At 43.5% G+C, this 22,150-nt stretch overlaps 1 protein-coding gene across 1 annotated transcript in view; it reads right to left on the reverse strand.

Annotated features, from left to right (window-relative positions):
• The window catches only part of LOC139277543 (collagen alpha-1(XIV) chain-like), a 216,192-nt gene that overhangs the window by 140,504 nt on the left and 53,538 nt on the right, over positions 1-22,150 (reverse strand). Inside the window, exons 3-6 of the mRNA XM_070896129.1 lie at positions 19,433-19,537; positions 11,884-12,027; positions 4,722-4,892; positions 3,419-3,616 (exon numbers count right to left, since the gene is read on the reverse strand). Of these exons, the coding sequence (XP_070752230.1) occupies positions 3,419-3,616; positions 4,722-4,892; positions 11,884-12,027; positions 19,433-19,537 (618 nt within the window). The remainder of the gene's footprint in view (positions 1-3,418; positions 3,617-4,721; positions 4,893-11,883; positions 12,028-19,432; positions 19,538-22,150) is intronic.

The following is a 22,150-nucleotide window of genomic DNA, read 5'->3' on the forward strand; positions in this document are numbered from 1 at the left end:
AGACCCCAACTATTTACAATCTATTTTTTATAACGACTTGAAAGAAGGGACTGAGTGTAACATAGACAAGTTTGCTGATGATACAAAGATGGGAGGAAAAGCAATGTGTGAGGAGGACACAAAAAATCGGCAAAAGGACATAGACAGGATAAATGAGTGGGCAAAAATTTGGCAGATGGAGTATAATGTCGGAAAGTGTGAGGTCATGCACTTTGGCAGAAAAAATCAAAACATTATTTAAGTGGAGAAAGATTGCAAAGTGCCGCAGTACAGCGGGACCTGGGGGTACTTGCGGCATGAAACACAAAAGGATAGTATGCAGGTACAGCAAGTGATCAGGAAGGCCAATAGTATCTTGGCCTTTATTGCAAAGGGGATGGAGTATAAAAGCAGGAAAGTCTTGCTATAGCTATACAAGGTATTGGTGAGGCCACACCTGGAATACTGCATGCAGTTTTGGTTTCCATATTTACGAAAGGATATACTTGCTTTGGAGGCAGTTCAGAGAAGATTCACTATGTTGATTCCAGGGATGAGGCGGTTGACTTATGAGGAAAGGTTGAGTAGGTTGGGCCTCTACTCATTGGAATTCAGAAGAATGAGAGGTAATCTTATCGAAATGTATAAGATTATGAAGGGGCTTGACAAGGTGGATGCAGAGAGGATATTTCCACTGATGGGGGAGACTCGAACTAGAGGGCACGATCTTAGAATAAGGGGCCGCCCATTTAATACAGAGATGAGGAAAAATTTCTTCTCTCAGATGGTTGTAAATCTGTGGAATTCACTGCCTCAGAGAGCTGTGGAACCTGGGACATTGAATAAATTTAAGACAGAAATAGACAGTTTCTTAAACGATAAGGGGATAAGGGGTTTTGGGGAGCGGGCAGGGAAGTGGAGCTGAGTCCATGATCAGATCAGCCATGATCTTATTGAATGGTGGAGCAGGCTCGAGGGGTCGTATGGCCTACTCTTTTCCTATTTCTTATGTTCTTATATTACATAGAATTATACGGAAGGCGATATTTTGGTAAAAATGAAGGTGGGAGTTTACTCCATAATATGGTTATCCCCATATTATTATACGGATCTGAGTGCTGGAACATGAGAAAATCTGATGAGTAAAAGATATTAACATCAGAGATGAGTTGGTAAAATGAATAATGTATGCAGGATGCAAAGAATCAAGAATTATACAAGAAAAACATGTCTTAGACAAGAAACAAAGTATATATAGAACTTCCAAGACAGACAACTGTGATGGCTTGGTTGTGTTTCAAGAATGGAAACAACTAGAATTCCTTTCATGGCCCTGAATACAGAGATACTTGGAACAAGAAGCCGAGGAAAATGAAAGAAGTGCTGGATAGAAAATGTCAAGAAAGGGATGCAGATGACTGAAGCGACCAGGCTAGTTCAGGACAGACAACAGTGGAGTGAATTCATTCAGCCCCATCGTCACTGCTGAGCAGACTGATGAGGATTTAGTCGCAGTATAGAGGCACACCAGTTCAGGTAATGGGAATGTTTGTTGGTGTTAGAACTGCAGAAACAAACCCTGTTCAACCACAAATAATTTGTTTCATCTTTAAATAATCCCATATAAATATGTGCAATGTTTCAATTGGGTGTAAGTTTGGTATGATAGGTCAGTATGTGTGACTATGAACTTTCAGGGCTATAGTGTCAGTTCGATGGGTGTGAGATGTTTCTAGCCTTGCCATTGAAACTTGTCCTAACTGAAATGGGTGGCAATCAGTTTGTGTCTCCCAACCTACATCAATGCTATCGCATATTTTGCTGGCCCAGATAGCTGAAGTCCATTGTCATCCATGGCCATGGTGCAGATGTGTTCCAGATTAATGTTGAAAGAAAGATAGTTGTGAATGATATTGGCCCGGAATTTGTGGTCATGATGATGGTGAACTGGCAGCGTTCGACGTCATTTTGCCTTTGAAACTGACCGCAACTTCGGGCCTTAGCGCAAGCGCAGCCTAATGCGGAAATCCAGAAACTGCAGTCTGTCATTCCCTGCTCCTCCACAGGCTGCACTGTGCTCGCCGCCTCCCCACAGAGCTGGCAATCGGTGAAATCTCTCACATCAGGGAAACTGACGAAAACTTTGTCTCTTCTGCAGTAATTACACCGTTAAATACTCCAGTTTCTTGTTGGATTAGATGTAACTGGGATTTTAACGGCATATTGACTGCTAAACAAAGCTTATGGCCCTGAAAAACTAATTTTAATTTTGTGCAGTGTTAAAATGTATCCATTTTAATAAAAATTAAATTTTTAAGGAACTTAAAAAATATATATTTTTATTTTTAAAGTTTGTCCATCTTTATTTCAGGTTTGCCTTTTTTCCCCATGGAGAGCCCCAATCTTTGTTTTGCTCTCTAACATTTTCAAAAAGTTAAAATTTTAAGAGCTTACCCACTTCCTAGTTCGCTGTCTATGAGAATTCTGCGTTTTGATTGGTTACTTAGACAGCTTGTTGACGTCACAGCAGTTCACACTATGGGATGCCCACTATACTCCGTTGATTTGAATTACGCATCCGAAAACGTGAGCTTCTCGACACAGAGATCGCGAGATCTCTGTGCGAAGCTTACTCTGGGGCCAGCGGCGAGAGCCTTTGCTTCATCGCTGATCGCAAATTCTGGGCCAATGTAATGCAGTACACAACAATCAATATGCATAATTTTGCTGGCTGATATCATGATGTTACTACACTGTCCCAAGAGATCAATGCACCACATCATTGCAAGAGTTTCCTCAAGAAAATGCTCCAACATAAACATTAAGGCCAGAATTTCCTGTTAAAATCATGAGTGAGTTTGGAGCATGCGGGGTTGTTAAATTGTTAAAATTGGGATTCTTGACCTGATCCCGCCTCTAACCCGTCCACTTCCGGTTTTAACAGAGGCTGCACAGGGAACCACCTGCTCCCAGGAGGAGGAGCATTAATTTAAATATTATGACGAGGCTGGAAGCCTCTTTTTTCACCTCCATTTTGAATTTAACTGCATGTGGACAGTTTTCACACAATTCGTGAAACCCGGCAGATAAAGCGAGGCGGGGACTGTTGCATCCAGGAGGTGAGTGGCTTTGTACCTAGCTCCTGGATCCAGCATCCCTGCCTAACCCACCCCTCATGATTGGAGACCCCCAACACGAGGCCTCTGAACCCTTTCATGAGGTCCACCCCCACCGCCCCCGCCCCCACCGATGCTGCTGAGGCTGGCCACAATCCTCCCGGCTTTCCCGCCCTCAACCCACCTACCTCCAGAAAATTCCGGCCAAAGACTGCTGATGTTATTAATGCTACAATTTCTGAATAAATAGAAGCCTGTATGGTTATAACTTCATTATACAGTTCAGCTTTAACAGGTGTTAAAATTATACAGAAACTCCTCACCTTTGACTGGGAATTGGTCGGGTACACGTTCTTCCTTTCGTTTTTCTTGTCCCATTTTTCTTTTATTTTTAGGTAAAGTTTGTGTTGTATTTTTCACCTGTGACATTCTTCCATTTTCATTAGCAGTGACACTCAATTTTCGTTTAGTTTTATTCTCCGACATCTTATCACCTGACTTTCTTCGTTCTGAACCTTTCACTGCAATCATTGACAGAAGCTATGATTCATATTTATTCTAAACAGAATGCAATCTTTTCTCTTAATCCCCAAATGGAAATATATTTCGTTTAAAATCATGAGGAAAGATTTCCCGGGGTCGAGATTAACCCTGGGTGGACATCGGGTAAGCAGTGGGAGGAATGATCGTGCCACTTATCCGATGTCCTCGATGTGAGGCCCGTGTCATTTTTACAGCCAGAGTTGAGGCAACTTTGGGGGGGGGGGGGGGGGGGGTCACGGGAACACAGAGGGGCTGTAAGATTCTTGTGGAACCAGAAGGAGTATTCATGCTCTGCCTAGCCCCACAAAAGGTTATAAATAATGAAAACCTACTGTAATGTATGCACCTGTGAGTATGCTCACAGGTTTTTAGAGCTGTTGCATTGTGAGTGGCTTAGCCAGTCACGTGATGTTCACAAGACTCAATAAAACAGTTGGTTCTAGGTCATCCACGATGAGGCAAGTGGTTGTGAGCCTAGTGGATGAACTAGTAATGTGTAGTATGATTGTTAAACCTTTGTTCATAAACCAACTAGTTTTTAATAGCAATTTGTTGCTATGTTCTTAAGCAAAGAACCCATGAAGCAAATACATTACACCTACTTTGTCAGCAGCAGCCTGCAGTGGTCCCTTTAAGAACCGCTGGTTAGGCCATTCAATGTCAGATACCAATGCATAGAATGTGTGCAGCACAGTCTGCCCACTGGTACCTCAAAATTGTGTTGATTCCTGTGTAAGTCACAGGACCTCAATCAGCATATAACCACCACAGTCCTGCCTGCAAAGGCAGGCGTCTCGGCCGCCCATTCGGAGGGCCCAACCAAAATGGTGGCAGCTGGGAACTAGCTGGAACGGGGCAGTAAATTAATTTTCGGAGCACTATCGTTCCATTCCCACTGGGCTGAGAGTCAAAACTACCCGCCGCCCCCCCCCCCCCCCAACATCCCAGAGTGCTGGTGGAGCAGGCTCGATAGGCTGAATGGCATATTCCTGCTCCTTTCCTCTTACAACACTGTAAACATGTTCATGATTTGTTTTGTTATGATTTTGTTGCATCTAACACGCACATACTTTGCCACCCTACCTCTTCTGGATTGCATTCCATGTAATGTTTCTGTTTGATCCAGCTCTGTTGCATGGCTTGCAGGGTTATTAAAATCCAATCGAGTATCATTCTCTCCTGCTGCACCTGTAATCTCTTTGTGTTGTTTATGTTTGGAAGCTTTTATTGAATGTTGTTCTTTCAGGACATTTACTGAAGTGAAGAATGTAATATGCATTACAGTAAAATAAGGTGGGTAAAATAAACATCTATTCATAAATAAAAGCTGTCATGCTAATTGCTAACCCAAGTTATCTCAAAATATAAAACCGAATGGAGTGTTATATATAATGCACACAGTAAATCAATAGTCCAGCACATTGATACAGATATAGTCTGCACCAGTGTATACTACAAATTGTTGGAAACAGTAAACATATAGAAACTGCTCCACAATGGTAGGAAACAGGCTATACATATGCAATCTATACATACAGGCCCGAAATTGATAGACATATAAGGTCCGCCCATTTCTCGGCAGTATGACTTTTCACACCGCCAGCATACCTCCGAAACTGAAGAGGACAAAATTGGTCAAAATGTTTTCAGCGGTATGTTGGCGGTCTGCAACGGGTGTGTGCATCTTAGTAGTCGATCAAGATCAACTTTCTGCTTGATGGGCGGTGCTGCACGGAACTGCGCATGCGCAAATTTTTTTCCCCACCATTTTTCCTGTGATTTTGGGGGTCAGGGGTCATCTGTGCATGCGTAGTGAGTTGAAGAGGAGAGAGAGAGAGAGAGAGAGAGAGAGAAAGAGCGAGAAGGAGCAGCACGGTAGTCGACAGGCAGTGAGTTTAAAAATACATAGCACTTTGAAGACAAGATGAGATAGTTAACAAACCAAAATTCATACCAGTAAAAGGATTATGGCAATGTTAAAAAAAGATATCAAAGCGCAGGAACATCAAGAAGGAGGAGAGATTGAGGGCGCCTGCCTTTGATGAGATGGAGTTACCAGCCCTTCTGGAGCACATAACAGAGAGATACTCTGAGCTAACCAAGGGTGGTCGTGGAAATCCTCCGCCAAAGGAGTACAACCGAATATGGGACGAGATCGGGGAGGCTGTGTCCTCTAAAAGAACGATAGTATGCACCGGGGAAAGGTGCCGTAAGAGGTGGAATGACCTGGTGAGGGTAGCAAGAGTAAGTAATTAATTTATTTATACACCCCCGTGTACCGTGTACCATGTAAATGTAGGCTCAGTGTCACGCGGATGATGTTATTTATCTTCAGGTTACGACGATGTATTCGTGCTTTTTAAGCAATGACGAGAGGATCAATGCAGTGCTTTTTTTGTGTGTGTGTCTGTACAATGTTAAATGGATTGAAGATTTTTACTTTGATTTACTTTACTTTCTGCAGAAGACGACATCTGCAATAGCAGCCGATCAGCATCGCACGGGGGGAGGATCCACAACCCAGGAGCCTCTTACTGATATTGAGATCCATGCCCTGTCCCTGGTTGGGGATAGCAACTGTGCCACCACCGGCATTGCAGCTGACCCACTCACACAAGAAGATGGTAAGTTGAATAAAATGCAGTCTGTGTTGCGGTCCTCTCATGTTATGTAATGTAACTGTAACTGTAATGTTGGCCTGATGTAATGTAATGTAATGTAAGTTTATTGCTCTGTAATGTCAGCCTCATGTGATGTACTAGAAAGTTGGGGGCATGTAATGCAATGCATTTATGTATTGTCTTGCTGCGATATGTATTGCAGTACTGCAGCAGTGGTGGACATTTAAGTAAGACTGCGTTAAGTCAGTGTACTATGTACTAATGTAATCCTGACCCCTCCCCTGGTACCAAGCTTTTTTAAATGTTGTTTTGTACTTCCAGACTTGGACGACTCAGACCACACCGACACAGGGAGGTCCATGCCCACGGGCACTGGGAAAGGGAAGGGCGGGAGTAAGAAAGGGGGGAATAGTCCCAAGGGTGGTGTAGCACATGGCGTGGAAGGGGAAGAAGGCGTGGGCGGGAAAAGTAAAGGGTCTTTTTGTTGTAATTGAAGTTTTATTTGTAAAAGTTTATTAAAGTAGTAAAAGTTTTGTTAAAGTGGTTATTAAAGTTGTTATTAAAGTTGTTATTAAAGTTATTAATAAACTTATTAATAATAAAGATGTTATTAAAGTTGTGTTATTAAAGTTGTTTTATTAAAGTTCATTGAATAAATTTAAGACAGAGATAGACGGTTTCTTCACCGATAAGGGAATAAGGGGTTATGGGGAGCGGGCAGGGAAGTGGACCTGAGTCCATGATCGGATCAGCCATGATCGTATTAAATGGCAGGGCAGGCTCGAGGGGCCGTATGGCCTACTCCTGCTCCTGTTTTTTATGTTCTTATGTTATGTTTGTTTTATAGTTATAAGTTTTACAAAGTTTTAAAATTATTGTATATTTTTTACATTTTTACATAAACGTTTGAATTGAATTTAAGCACTCTTGTACAGTGTCAAACTTTTCCCTGAAGATCCTTTGCGGATATGGTCTCCTCCTCCTCATCACATTGTGTGACCTCTTCCATTACCCTTATAACTCTGCTCAATAAACTTCCTCACATCTGGTTCCTCCATTAGACAGTTTGTCAGCAATACAGGCTGAGATAGTACAGGCCCCATTCTTTTTAAATTTCCACAATATTTTTCAATGAAAAAAAGTAACTAAAATGCCTTTCTATCTTAATAAGTTACTCAGTAACAGTTTATATAACTTTCCCACTCTAAATTGCACTGTAAAATCACTGTTCACCTCAGAAATACTGAGGTGCTGCTTTAGCTGAGAGTTCCCGATTTCCAAAATGCCGGATCCGTGCACTCTGCCCATTCCCGCCCACCAACCATCGTGTAAAACCACCTTTTCCAGGATGGTATGCAGCTCCAGTGGTATGCCGGCGGTATGCAATGAAAATCGGACTTTTTGTGTGGCATGCGGGCGGTCCTGCACGGTGGACGGAGTGCATACTGCTCGGCAGTATGTCAATGATGAATATTCCGCTGAGCGGCATGTCAGCAGTATGTAGGTGTTTTTTGACCAAAATCGCATTTTTGGGCGGTATGGCAACCAATTTCGACCCCACAGGCTACACCATAAGTGGGAGGACATTAGTTCACACTATTGATTTCTCACACATCCATGGTGTCTACATAATTGGTCAGCAGCAGGGTCTCAAAGCAGTGGCTCTGATCTGCCCACCAAGACACAATGAAGAATGAAGATCCCAGAGGGCAACTCAGAGAGGAGACACCTGGCTAATTGTTAGCATTAAAGGTCGGAGGTCTGAGGGGAGACTGGAGAAACTTGGGAATAAATTAACCCCTTTTTATAGCCCCGTTAGCGCCTCCGGGGGATGTTAATGGGGCGAATGGCGTTTTTGCCCGGGAGAGGGGGCGCTACCGCCTCCCGGGAAATTGCCCCGGATGTTGGGGGGAGCGCTGTCCCGGCAGCACCACATCCCGTGGGTAGCGGCCCAGGCCGGCGCGCAACCACGCTGATAACATCACCGCCCCTCGCCAATCCCTTAACGCCCTGCAGGGGAAACTGCTCCACCTGCCGCAAGGCTGGCGCGGGCGGATGTCAACGGTAATTTCGCGGGACATCCACTGCTGGGGTGCCTCTTAAAGGGGAGGCCTTTAGCGCCCTGGGCCGCCATCTTTATTTGTTGGTTGACTCATGGGCTGCTGGCCCAGTTTAACGCATCCCTGGTGGCCTAGTAGCGTCCTTGTAGCATTGGACTCATCGCCCCGGGAGCGCCTCTCAAAGGAAGCAGAGCGCCAGAGACTGCGTTCCACTTTCTTTAAATGTCGCATGGCCCAATTCCACGTCAGGGGCGGGACTTCCTGGCCGGGCAGTAAAAGTCCCGGCCCTGAAAGTTTACCAGCCCCAATCGGGGCAAGGGGCAATTTTGCCCCCCTGGACTTTTCAGTCTCGAAAGGAGGCAACTTTAAGATAGTTAATCGTATGCAAAAGCTAACTCCTGAATACTGTTTCAAACTAAACTGTAACAGAGGATCAAGATTACTCAGATTCAAACTAGTGAAAAGCAAATTTAGGACTAATGTCAACACATGGAATAGACTTCTGGATAAGAAGCAGTTGGATGTTGTGATGGGGTATCGGGATTTTTATCAATGACGAATTCAGAATTTCAAAGTACACTCGTCAAATTTTCACACGATACCAAAGTAGAAGTTGAAATCAAAGGAGGCAGAGACAATGCAGAGGTTACAGAATGAGCAGGACAAAATATGCATCCGGGCAGAAAAATGGCAGATGAAATTTAATACAGACAAGTGTAAACTATTACACATGGGAAGGGAAAATAAGCGGCACGCGTGCTCCATGAATGGTGCTGAAATAGCTGAGGATTAAATTGAAAGAAACCTAGGAACCTTAGAACATAAGAACATAAGAAATAGGAGCAGGAGTAGGCCATACGGCCCCTCGAGCCTGCTCCGCTATTCAATAAGATCATGGCTGATCTGATCATGGACTCAGCTCCACTTCCCCGCCAGCTCTCCATAACCGCTTATCCCTTTATCATTTTAAGAAACTGTCTATTTCTGTCTTAAATTTATTCAATGTCCCAGCTTTCACAGCTCTCTGAGGCAGCGAATTCCACAGATTTACAAGCCTCTAAGAGAAGAAATTTCTCCTCATCTCTGTTTTAAATGGGTGGCCCCTTATTCTAAGATCATGCCCTCTAGTTCAAGTCTCCCCCATCAGTGGAAATATTCTCACTGCATCCACCTTGTCAAGCCCCCTCATAATCTTATACGTTTCGATATGATCACATCTCATTCTTCTGAATTCCAATGAGTAGAGGCCCAACCTACTCAACCTTTCCTCATAAGTCAACCCACTTACCCCTGGAATCAACTTAGTGAACCTTCTCTGCACTGCCTCCAAAGCAAGTATATCCTTTCGTAAATATGGAAACCAAAACTGCACACAGTATTCCAGGTGTGGCCTCACCAAACCTTGTATAGCTGAAGCAAGGCTTCCCTGCTTTTATACTCCCTCCCCCTTTGCAATAAAGGCCAAGATACCATTGGCCTTCTTGATCACTTGCTGTACCTGCATACTATCCTATTGTGTTTCATGCACAAGTACCCCCAGGTCCCACTGTACTGCGGCACTTTGCAATCTTTCTCCATTTAAATAATAACTTAGGAGACTCAACGTTCAATATCTGCAGCCAATGCAGAGCAGCAATCAACAAATCCAACAGAATGTTGAACTACATACCCAAACAGTAGCATAAAGGTCAGGTGAGGTCATGATCAAACTGAACAGTGCTCTCATCACAAAGCACCTCAAGTACTGTGTCCAGTTGTGACCACAGGGAAACAAAGCCGAGATTCAAACAATGGAGGCAGTACAGAGAAAAGCCATGAGGGTGATCCCTAGTGTCCGAGGGCTGAGCTATGGGGAAGGACTGGAGAAACTTCGGCTTCTGAGCCTGGTAAACAACTATCCGAGAGATCATCTTAGAGGTATATAAGATTGTCATTTCAAGCCTCTTAAGTAGCTTTGCAGCCATTCAACTAGTAAAGGTAATTAGTCTAGCTCTAGAGAGCAGAAAGCTGTCTAAATTAAACAGAGCAATGAATTTGAACACCTTATTCACTGACATGACGAGCACAAGATTTTGAAAGATTTATAGATATATTGCTTGGAACCAAAAATATTTGCTCTTGTAATCCACCTGAATTTTGAAATCAGAAATAGACATTAAACTATAATGCAATTTTTTATAATTATGTGCATGGTGTGGATTGTATTTAAAATTGTAGCCTCGATTTTCTGCTTCCACAGAATTGAGGTTCATTTCCAATGGGGTAGGTCAGTCATGCATCACAGAGATACCCACAAGGGTTAGTGGAAATCTGGAACTCCCCCCCCCCCCCCAAAAAAAAAACCTGTTGAGGTTAGTTCAATTGAAAGTTTCAAGACTGGGTTTGATAGATTTTTGATAGGCAGGGGTATTCTGGGATACGGAACCAAGGTGGGTAGATGGAGTTAAGATACAGATCAGTCATGATCCAAATTGAATGGTGGAATACAGTAGGAGCAGAATGCGTCCCGTCTAATTTCCCCCCCACCTCCTCGCCTCCTGGTCCAGATCCACAAAAGAAACAAAAATTGGGATGGGTTAGGCAGGAAATCTAAGCCAACGAACCTACATTTCTTGGTTAGTGTTAACTTTTTTTATACTTAATGGTTTATGTAAATAACCAACTCGGAGGAGAATTAAATGGTTAGCTGAGCAGCTATAAGTGTCTACTGCTCACCTGTCAGTAGGTGTGGAGCTACTCAGATGTCAGTGGGAGCAGAGCAGTAATGGTCTCAAAACTCCAATGGAGGTTGGTCTACAGAAGCTTAAGGCAGTATTTTAACTCCACCCCACTCACCCAGCGGGAACAGTGCAAGCAATGCATTAAGATGGTGGGGTGGGGGCATCATGCCACAATCCCGACCCCTCTCTCATCTTAACATGCCTGAGCTTAGTCACGGGAAAACAGCCTGTCCCAGAGGAGCAGGGGCCAACTTTAAATAGCAATCATAACCTGGAGATGTCATCGGATGGCATGCAATTCTAATTGCGGGCCACATTAAGGCGAGAACCCGCCAGCTTTTCCTGGCCCAACAAAGTTACCTTTCCCCCACAATTGCTGACTTTACTAATCTCCCACTTCCTCACTTATCAGAAACCGTTACTGTAGGTCCCTGGCGGAGGCCTGATTCAATCTCCCCCTCCCTTATTTTCAACTCCACTTTTAGTGGAGTCGAATAATGTGGAGGGTAAAGGTGTGTCTCTGGGATTGAGGCAGTGTAGCTCAAAGAGGATCAGCCCATGGTGGGATTTGTCGAGCACTTATGGATCTTGGATGAAATGCTTGATTCGGAAGTACGAATTCTACATTTAGCACCAAAAATAATTTTAATAATCAGTTATTGCTTTCAACTATGCCGTGTAAACCTATCGACGATACTATGAGTTTGACTGCCTTGAAAACTGATTTTAATTCTTTAAGAAAAAAGGATGTACATTCATTTCATTTTAACTGCTCCATTGATCAGGCTGCAATAAAGTCCTAGAACACGAGTTAATTCCTGTGGATTGCAAACTAGATTCTTACTGATGAACTTTCTTTTGGCGTAATGATGTTCCCGGGTTCCATTAAGCAGTATTATTTGGAGTGTGTACTCTTGAGTGGGAGAAAGGCCCACAACAGTTGCTTTTGCTATATTTGTCTTCAGGATTATTTCTCGTTCAGAGGTACCTGTGAAAGAAACAGACTGTAACTACAAAAGTACGGTTACAGAGTGGGACACTTGCCACAAGCCAACATGAAATCAAGCCTCCCTGTCGTGTTCTAAACGTATACCAGGGCAACATTTTGAGCTTCAACTTCCTTTAAACACAAACTGTGGCAGCATGAAGTATCATCCTTACTATTTTTCTTTTGAAGCCCTCTAAAAGCAAAACAGAACATTTAGTGAACAATTTGAGTTTGTGAGCTCATGTCTATTATGTAATGAATGGACCACTTGAAAAATATTGGAACACTGATGAACAACTCATTAACCTTGAGGGCCGATAGAGTGAAAGAGCAATATAGTTTTATAAGTCTACATCTTGCATTGTGGAGATATTGATTAATAAGGTACTAATAGTGATGTGAAGATCAAATGGTGAAGCAGAGTTGATGGATTAAATTCAGAAGTGAATATTATGAGTGTATAGAGAAATCAGCATCATGAATGAGTGGCAAGTTACCAACAGTCAATGGGAAGGACAACTGAAGAACTGATTCATAGAAACATAGAAAATAGGTGCAGGAGTAGGCCATCCGGCCCTTCGAGCCTGCACCACCATTCAATAAGATCATGGCTGATCATTCCTTCAGTACCCCGTTCCTGCTTTCTCTCCATACCACTTGATCCCTTTAGCCACAAGGGCCATATCTAACTCCCTCTTGAATATATCCAATGAACTGGTATCAACAACTCTCTGCGGTAGGGAATTCCATAGGTTAACAACTCTGAGTGAAGAAGTTCCTCCTCATCTCAGTCCTAAATGGCTTACCCCTTATCCTATGACTATGTCCCCTGGTTCTGGACTTTCCCAACATCTGGAACATTCTTCCTGCATCTAACGTGTCCAGTCCCGTCAGAATTTTATATGTTTCTATGAGAACCCCTCTCATCCTTCTAAACTCCAGTGAATACAGGCCCAGTCGATCCAGTCTCTCCTCATATGTCAGTCCTGCCATCCCAGGAATCAGTCTGGTGAACCTCCGCTGCACTCCCTCAATAGCAAGAACGTTCTTCCTCGGATTCGGGGACCAAAACTGAACACAATATTCCAGGTAGGGCCTCACCAAGGCTCTGTACAACTGCAGTAAGATTTCCCTGCTCCTATACTCAAATTCCCTTGCTATGAAGGCCAACATGCCATTTGCCTTCTTCACCGCCTGCTGTACCTGCATGCCAACCTTCAGTGACTGATGTACCATGACACCCAGGTTTCGCTGCTCCACCCCTTTTCCTAATCTGCCACCATTCAGATAATATTCTGCCTTTGTGTTTTTGCCCCCAAAGTGGATAACCTCACATTTATCCACATTATACTGCATCTGCCATGCATTTGCCCACTCGCCTAACCTGTCCAAAGCACCCTGCAGCCTCTTTGTGTCCTCCTCACAGCTCACACCGCCACCCAGTTTAGTGTCATCTGCAAACTTGGAGATATTACACTGAATTCCATCATCCAGATCATTAATATATACTGTAAAGAGCTGGGGTCCCAGCACTGAGCCCTGCGGCACTCCACTAGTTACTGCCTGCCATTCTGAAAAGGACCCGTTAATACCGACTCTCTGCTTCCTGTCTGCCAACCAGTTCTCTATCCACGTCAGTACATTACCCCCAATACTATGTGCTTTGATTTTGCACACTAATCTCTTGTGTGGGACCTTGTCAAAAGCCTTTTGAAAGTCCAAATACACCACATCCACTGGTTCTCCCCTGTCCACTCTACTAGTTACATCCTCAAAAAATTCTAGAAGATTTGTCAAGCATGATTTACCCTTCATAAATCCATGCTGACTTGGACCAATTCTATCACTGCTTTCCAAATGTGCTGCTATTTCATCCTTAATGATTGATTCCAACATATTCCCCACTACTGATGTCAGGCTAACTGGTCTATCTCTCATTTTCTCTCTCCCTCTTTTTTTTAAAAATGGTGTTGCATTAGCAACCCTCCAGTCCATAGGAACTGATCCAGAGTCGATAGACTGTTGGAAAATTATCAGCAATGCATCTACTATTTCTAGGGCCACTTCCTTAAGTACTCTGGGATGCAGACTATCAGGCCCTGGGGATTTATCGGCCTTCAATCCCGTCAATTTCCCGAACACAATTTCCCGCCTAATAAGGATATCCTTCAGGTCCTCCTTCTCATTAGACCTTCAGACCCCCAGTACATCGGGAAGGTTATTTGTGTCTTCCTGTGAAGACCGAACCAAAGTACTTGTTCAATTGGTCTGCCATTTCTTTGTTCCCCATTATAAATTCACCCGAATCCGACTGCAAGGGACCAACGTTTGTCTTCACTAATCTTTTTCTCTTCACATATCTATAGAAGCTTTTGCAGTCATTTTTTATGTTTCTGGCAAGCTTTCTCTCGTACTCTATTTTCCCCCTTATAATTAAACCCTTTGTCCTCCTCTGCTGTATTCTAAATTTGTCCCAGTCCTCCGGCTTACTACTTTTTCTAGCTAATTTGTATGCCTCTTCCTTGGATTTAACACTATCCTTAATTTCCCTTGTTAGCCACGGTTGAGCCACTTTCCCGTTTTATTTTTACTCCAGACAGGGATGTATAATTGTTGAAGTTCGTCCATATGATCTTTAAAGGTTTGCCATTGCCTATCCACCGTCAACCCTTTAAGTATCATTTGCCAGTCTAATCCAAGATCAGATAAGCAGAGACTGAGGGGTCATTTTGTGAGGCTGCACTGCCAGTGGGTGAGGTTCCTTGCCACAAAGCCATACTTGGAAAATTAACTGCTACATTTGACTACCTTATACTTACAAATGAACATGAATGAAGACGAACTTAACAATACTGTATTCAACGAGTGCTTTATTGTGTTTATGAAATATGCAGGTTGCTGTGGATGTAGACATGTTTAACCTAATGCAGCATCGAAGGAACCGAGTCAATACAAATTTAACCATTTTATCCACCAAATGAAAAAAACTTGTTTTAAAATAATGTTTTGGCACTTTGTTCCATCTGCATATTAATGCATTTTCTACAGTAACTAATCTGTACAGACATGTAACACTATTTTGGCAACCTGCCGAGAGCATATTTGATACTGTAAGTGTTCAAACCAGGTTTGTTTTTGTTTTGGCATGAAAGCTGTTCCCCAATTACACACAGGAGCACAATTTATCACTTACCTCATACTTAAAAAATGGAACAGGCACTTCAGCCTTATAAAATGAAATGCTTCAGGGACATATTTACAGAATGAAATTCCTCTTTTAATGAAAAACAGGGTAATGTCTGTTTTTCTCTGTGATTAACGTGGAATATGCAGCATGGAAATGCGCAAGTCTTAAAAATGCAATTTGTTCACAAGTTTTTCTGGAAAAGGAACAGTAATTGAGAAAATTCTTTCAAAATGGTAGTTAATTTCACTGGAACTCCAAAGGTGCTTTTATGCTGGGCCCTTGTGTAGTTTTGATTGCGGGGTGCTGTGCCCATATGCCTATATTGGAGTTACATTGCTAAAACAAGTCTTCATCCAGACAGCAGAATTGTAAATACTCAAAGAATCTGGCTTTCCCTGCGCATATGCAAGTGAAATGTCATTACTGCCATTACATAACAGCTTATAAACAACAACAACTTGAATTTATAGAGCATCTTTGACGTAGTAAAATGTCCCAACATGTCACAGGAGTGTGATCCAACAAAATTTTACACCGAGACAAAGAAAGAGACGTTAGGACAGTTGACCAAAAGCTTGGCAAAAGAGGTAGGTTTTAAGGAGAGTCCTAAAGGAGGAGAAAGAGGTGGAGAAGTTTAGGAAGTGAATTCCACACTTTAGGTCCTCGACGGCTGAAGGCATGGCCGTCAATGATGGGGCGTTGGAAGTGGAGGATGCAGAAGAGGCCAGAGGAGCGCAGAGTATTTAGAGGTTTGTAGTGCTGGAGGAGGTTACAGTGGTCAGGAGGGGTGAGGCCATGTAGGAGCACGAGGATGAGAATTTTAAAATCGAGGCGTTGGTGGACCAGTCGGCAACATAGGTCAGTGAACACAGGGGTGACGGGTGAATGGAACTTGCTGCAAGTTAGGATACAGGCAGTAGAGTTTTGAATGAACGCATCAAGAGCCTAAATCATTAATAAAGCTGAAGATCATGAAAGACCATAAATGTGACTGACTAAGTAGGATTTTCAATTCCGTGCTTTTCTGCAACTAGCAGAGCATTTTTCAGCAGGAAGTTCATGATGAAACTGACATTTATGATAAAACCTTAAATAAACTCTAGTGCCAGGCTATATTTTCAATGTTTTGTTCAGATTCAAGCGATGTTGAGTACAAATATTCTTGTTGGCCATAAAATTGGGAGGAAATTCCACCTATTGATCATAAATACCCCAAAATGAGGAAAGGTAAATGTCAAATCACTATTTATTAGATTGAATTGTTGAACACATAGAGAGTCACTTTTTCCTCTGAGGAAAGGAAGCAAAAGAGATAAAATAGACGTCGCCACCTGCTCCCCCCCCGCCACTGGGGTTTGGACTTTAGTTACCATGGGCATGACCTTCCCGTTGACATTAGCACAAAGTATCAGCTGGAACTGAACCTTTCACTGTGAATAGCGGTAACAATGCTTACTGCCAGGTTTCCAATCTTTCAAGTACAGAATTAAGAGTGGGGGTATGGGAGGGTGGCCGGTTTGGGGGGGGAGGGGGGAGGTGGGGAGAGACAAGTAGAAAAAGGGAGAGGAGCAGATAAGTACAGAGATCAAGTTATTGACCCAACATTTTGGGGTCAATTGTAACCCCAAGCAGGTTTTATGTAGATGGAGATGGTAAAATGCACTTGCTGACCCAAGTCTGATGCAGATGGTGTTCCTACTCCTGGACCCCATCTACACGCTGTCGGTCAGTTGCTCATCCGAAATGGGTAAAAGCAGCAGCCGCAGCTGGCCAGTGGGCAAAGGAGGAAATTTGGGTGGCCAGAGGTTGCCAACAAGCATTCAGGCAAGGCTCACCAGTAAGCAGATAAGGGTTGGGGGGGTTGGGGGGAAGGAAAGGAAGTTTGCTTAAAGACCTGGGGCTGGATTTTCAGTGGCCTAATGCCTCAGTTAGCGGCCAGAGGGGGCATTAATGGGAACGTAAGAGGTTACCGACCGGGAGCACAGCTTTTAGCGCCCTGACCGAAAATTCATTAGAGGGTCACAGTTGGCACAAACCAATAGCCCCTTGCTGCTAACGATCAGTGCAATCCTGACATCAGTCATGGTGCAATGCCCATACTTGCGTCCCGGTCGGTAAATTCGGTGCGGCCGCCTCATTTAGTGGCCGTCAAGAACAATATCTGGAAAAACAGTCAGTATAGGCTTGCAAAGTCATTACCTGGTGCTACTTAAAGGGATGAGGAAGCGTTTCCCCCGGGAGGTCACAGTCAGCGCAACGGTTACACACAGCAGTGCGTGAGCCCTCGAGCGGCAGACAGACACAACAGTACCGGTTGAAAACAAGTGATTTTGAAAACTTTAATGGGTGCATTATTTTGCCGTGCCTTTAAGACTCGGCTTTTCCCAGGATCTGATTCGGAGTTCCGTGTATGCGCAATGGGTCCGTCAAATTTACCAACCAAACTTTTGTTATGGCTCCCCAGCTCTGGTGTGCAACAGCTGATTTATCATCCCTGTTGGCTCTTCGACCGATTCTGACGAATTTCTGGGCGGGAGGCGCAAACTTTTTCAAGGCACTAAAAGTACCGCTTCGCCTGGGTTACCGCCCCAAATGAGGCGCGACCGAATTTCCAGCCCTTGGAGTTTGCTTGAACCCAATCTTCTGCCTCAGAGACAAGAGTGCTACCACTCAGTCAAGGCTAAGTCAAGAGGTGGATGATTCACAAAGGTCATCTCAGGCTTAATTTCTGTATAATGTCCTTTATCCATTCCTGCTTGAGAATATTATAATTCTATAAACAGCAACTGAAATGAGCATTCATGAAGTGATCAAAAACACAAGTGCTCATTTTGAGTCAACATGTGAGGCAACAGTGATCAAATTCAAGGCCAGTGAAGCCAGGGTCTCAGACAGATGAATGTGTGTGGTGGGGGGAGGGGGTGGGTGGTTACACACAAACCAGGCATTCTGCGGTTATTTGTATCATTACAGAAAATCTTGAAAGTGCTACATTAGCTCCTTAGAAGTGATAAAAAGCATAGAACGGGAAAGTTGGGGAGCTGTCAGAAGAAGCATGTTCCATAGCCTGATTTAGGTTAATGGCGATCAAAATCCAACACACTCATCACCCCCACTCCACAAAAAAAAAATGATCAGAATTTAAATCCAGAAAATTGTTCCAGTGCTTCATCAGGGAAATTGCTAATAATAATATTTGCAGTTCAGAAAATAGAAACATTATCATGAAAACTTACAACGTTAGGAAAATATTAGTGAGACATGGAATGTTTCACAGAAATTGTGAGAACAGCCCAAAATATGAGATGTCAAAAATTTGAGCAACATATCCTACTGGAAACAAAAAGAGAAAAGCTGTTGGGGGGGGGGGGTGCGGGGGAATGGAGAGGAAGAGTCCTACACACAAAACTTTAATCTGTCGATTATCTTTACAGATGCTGTGCATTTCCAGCATTTGCATTTTTTTCCTTTTTATTTAGACATACCGTAGTGTAAGGCTTATCTTACTCCTATCAGCCTAAACTCCAACTGACTCTGGCTGTTTCATGTGGTTTTATTCTTTCAGGGATGTTGGTAAGTAAGGTTTGGTTCAGTGAAATTGGGGTTAAATTGCCAAGGAGAGAATTATCATGGGATTCAGCTCCCCTTTTACCAGGCAGTAAAATATTGCCAAAGGAATCTTTCCATTATTGTGACTGAAGCCCAGAGAATTATGGCATAATTTCACACGTGAAAACCCTTAGTTTCACTCATCACTCAATGCTTATATCATTGCCTATATTAATGAGACATACACCTCAGAAGGGCCATAGGTTCAGTTGCTGGTTGTTACTGCTAGCTGATCTCACCTGGGCAGCAGCCGGAGTGCTGCAATTGGTCAGCATCCCTGGGCTAGGAAGGTGAAGTATCAGCAAATATTCCCACTCCTGATTGCTTTCCATTGACCTATACTGCAAAGGTTTTTTGTTTTCCTGTATTGCTATATGTGAATGTAAGATGAGGATAGGATTGGGCTTGGCTGAATTATGACCTCATCTTCCTCATGGCCAAACATCCTACTAACATTCAGTGCCAAGTCTTGTACGTGAAGAATGATCACCCATGTAATTGCACGCCAGCATGAGCCACCACCATAAGAGAGATGGGAAAGAAAACTCCCCCAAAATGCATATGTACAGTTTACTTTTCACCAAGGAAGTGTGAAAAAGGTCTCCTTACCTGCTGACGGCTTTACTCGTACTTTATACCCGTGTTTGTTTCCATCAGCTTCTTTCCACTTCATCTGCAGTCTGTCTTCAGACAGAACAGTTAATTTCAATCTACCTGATCGCAGGAACAAAAAATAATCAAAGAAACTGTTTAAAAGAAACAATACAAACATGTTTTGAAAATTAAAAAAAGAATTAAAATTTGATTGAAGTAAAAAAGAATGCAACGTTAGGATGAGTTTCGAGTCTAGAAATTTGTAATGTTGCCAATCTTGGGATTCCACCCACCTGTAGTGCAGTACACCTGCAGGACAGCTCGCCTCCCCAAAAAATACAAGGCAAGCATCTCCCACAAATTGTGTCAGCTCTCAGTGCCTTGGAACTAAGCTCAACCATCAAAGATATCATGGCAGAGGTTGGTAAAGAAACAAAGGGCTAGACTTTCCACTATGATCGCTGGAATATCGCCCATTTTAAAAACCGCTAGTTTCGCCTTTTTAATTTGGTCAATAGCCTTAGCGATGTGAAATGGGCTGTAGCGATGTATTCAGTCATGCAAAGCTATGGCAATGGCCGTTCTGTGCATACACGTTTTTTTTCAGCAAGAACTTTCCCGCGATTCGGGAGGTCAGGGATCAAACGCGCAGGGTCAGAAAACTGAAAGGGAGGGAGAGAGAGAAGGAAGGTGGAAAGAAGCGTGTGGACTGGTCAAGATGTCAAATGAAGAATCTACAGATAGTATGCAGCAGGAGCTTTCCGGGAGAAGGAGGGCGAAAGCATTCTCTGATGAGGCTAATGAGGCCCTGGTGAATGAAGTGGAAAATCGGTGGGGCCAATTAACCCAGGGTGGGTGTGGGAAACCTCCCCACCCCCCCACATTTATCAAAAAATATGGGCCGATATCCCTGGTATTATCGGTGGCCCACGATAAGCGTGAGGCAGACTAGTGCCGCAAGCGATGGAACAGTCTTGTTGCATCGGCAAGAGTAAGTATTCAATTATTACATTTTAATTTGTAATGATGCACTGACTCATGAATTAGAATGTAAACCTGCCGGATTGTAATTAAGCTGGGTAATCTTGGGTTGCTTCCTTGCTAAGATTTGGACTGGGGTCGGAACCTGCACCCTTTAAGTCTAATTTTGCTGAGATACCTTACATTTAATCAACAGTATTATTATTATTTAAAGGCTTTGATCGAAAATTGTTGCCAAAGGAATGACTGGAAACAGACAGACCACAAACATTCGGCATTTCTACTACTTTAGTTTAGGAGAATTCTTCTGTGCTGTGAGCAACTCTTTAACTTGGACACCGTCTCCTTTTTGGTTACATTGGTGGATAGGGCTCGACTGAGCACTGAGGGGTCCGGTCAGCTTTATCCAGGCTGTGAGAGTCTCTCTGGCTGCTGTCAGTCACACAGTGACCCAGCCTGGACTGGGGGAGAGCTGCCCTGGCTCACTGTCTGCCCTGGGACACTTGGGAACATTAGCTCCGGCCACACGGAGGTCTCTGAGCACAGCCCATGGACACAGTGCCCCCTCCCATTACAGTCCTGTCATTGTCGAGCTTACCAGCGGTCCTGATTTCGCTGCCCCTCCCCCCCACCAGGGAACCCCCATGGATTCAAATAAACCGCCTACGTCCCTCAGGCACCGAATGGCACGACCCATGGATGGAGCCTTTCCTGGAAATTGTATGCGAGATGTTTGGTGTCAAGCATTAGTTCATAAACACGATCTCATTAAATATTTTCTCTGAACGTAGATGTTATAACCATGAATATTGTGAATATTGTGTCCAGTTTTGGTCCCCTAATCTGAGGAAGGACATTCTTGCTATTGAGGGGGTGCAGCGAAGGTCCACCAGACTGATTCCCGGGATGAGAGGACTGACATATGAAGAAAGACTGGATCGACTTGGTTTATATTCAATGGAATTTAGAAGAATGAGAGGGGATCTCATAGAAACATATAAAATTCTGACGGGATTGGACAGGTTAGATGCAGGAAGAATGTTCCCAATGTTGGGGAAGTCCAGAACCAGGGGTTACAGTCTAAGGATAAGGGGTAAGCCATTTCGGACCGAGATGAGGAGAAACTTCTTCACGCAGAGAGTTGTGAGCCTGTGGAATTCTCTACCACAGAAAGTTGTTGAGGGCAGTTCGTTAGATATATTCAAAAGGGAGTTAGATGTGGCCCTTATGACTAAAGGGATCAAGGGGTATAGAGAAAAAGCAGGAATGGGGTACTGAAGTGCATGATCAGCCATGATCATATTGAATAGTAGTGCAGGCTCGAAGGGCCGAATGGTCGACTCCTGCACCTATTTTCTATGTTTCTATGCATCCATTGTGGATACAAACCGTATTAGCATATAACATTGACGTTAACGATAACGATAATTAGTATGTGGAGTGACTAATTGTGGATTACAATATCTGTTGTGTTTCCGTAATAGTACCGAGTCAATTAGCTTACGCCATACTCTTGTCACGTTTGCAGAGGAAGATATCTAAGAATCATGCAGAGCAGAGGCAGGCTCCGGTCTGCTGAGCTGCACCCTCTCACTGATCTGGAGGAACATGCCGCAGCACTAGTGGGCAGGCATAATCGTTCTGCCACCTGTGGTGGTGCAGATCCCGTTGTTGCGCCATGTGAGTAATGTGTAAAGCAGTGGTAAACCAGTGGTAATTTAAAGTAACTTAATGGCATTTGATTATAATATG

Source organism: Pristiophorus japonicus, chromosome 12, assembly GCF_044704955.1.
Source record: "Pristiophorus japonicus isolate sPriJap1 chromosome 12, sPriJap1.hap1, whole genome shotgun sequence".
Lineage (NCBI taxonomy): Eukaryota > Metazoa > Chordata > Chondrichthyes > Pristiophoridae > Pristiophorus > Pristiophorus japonicus.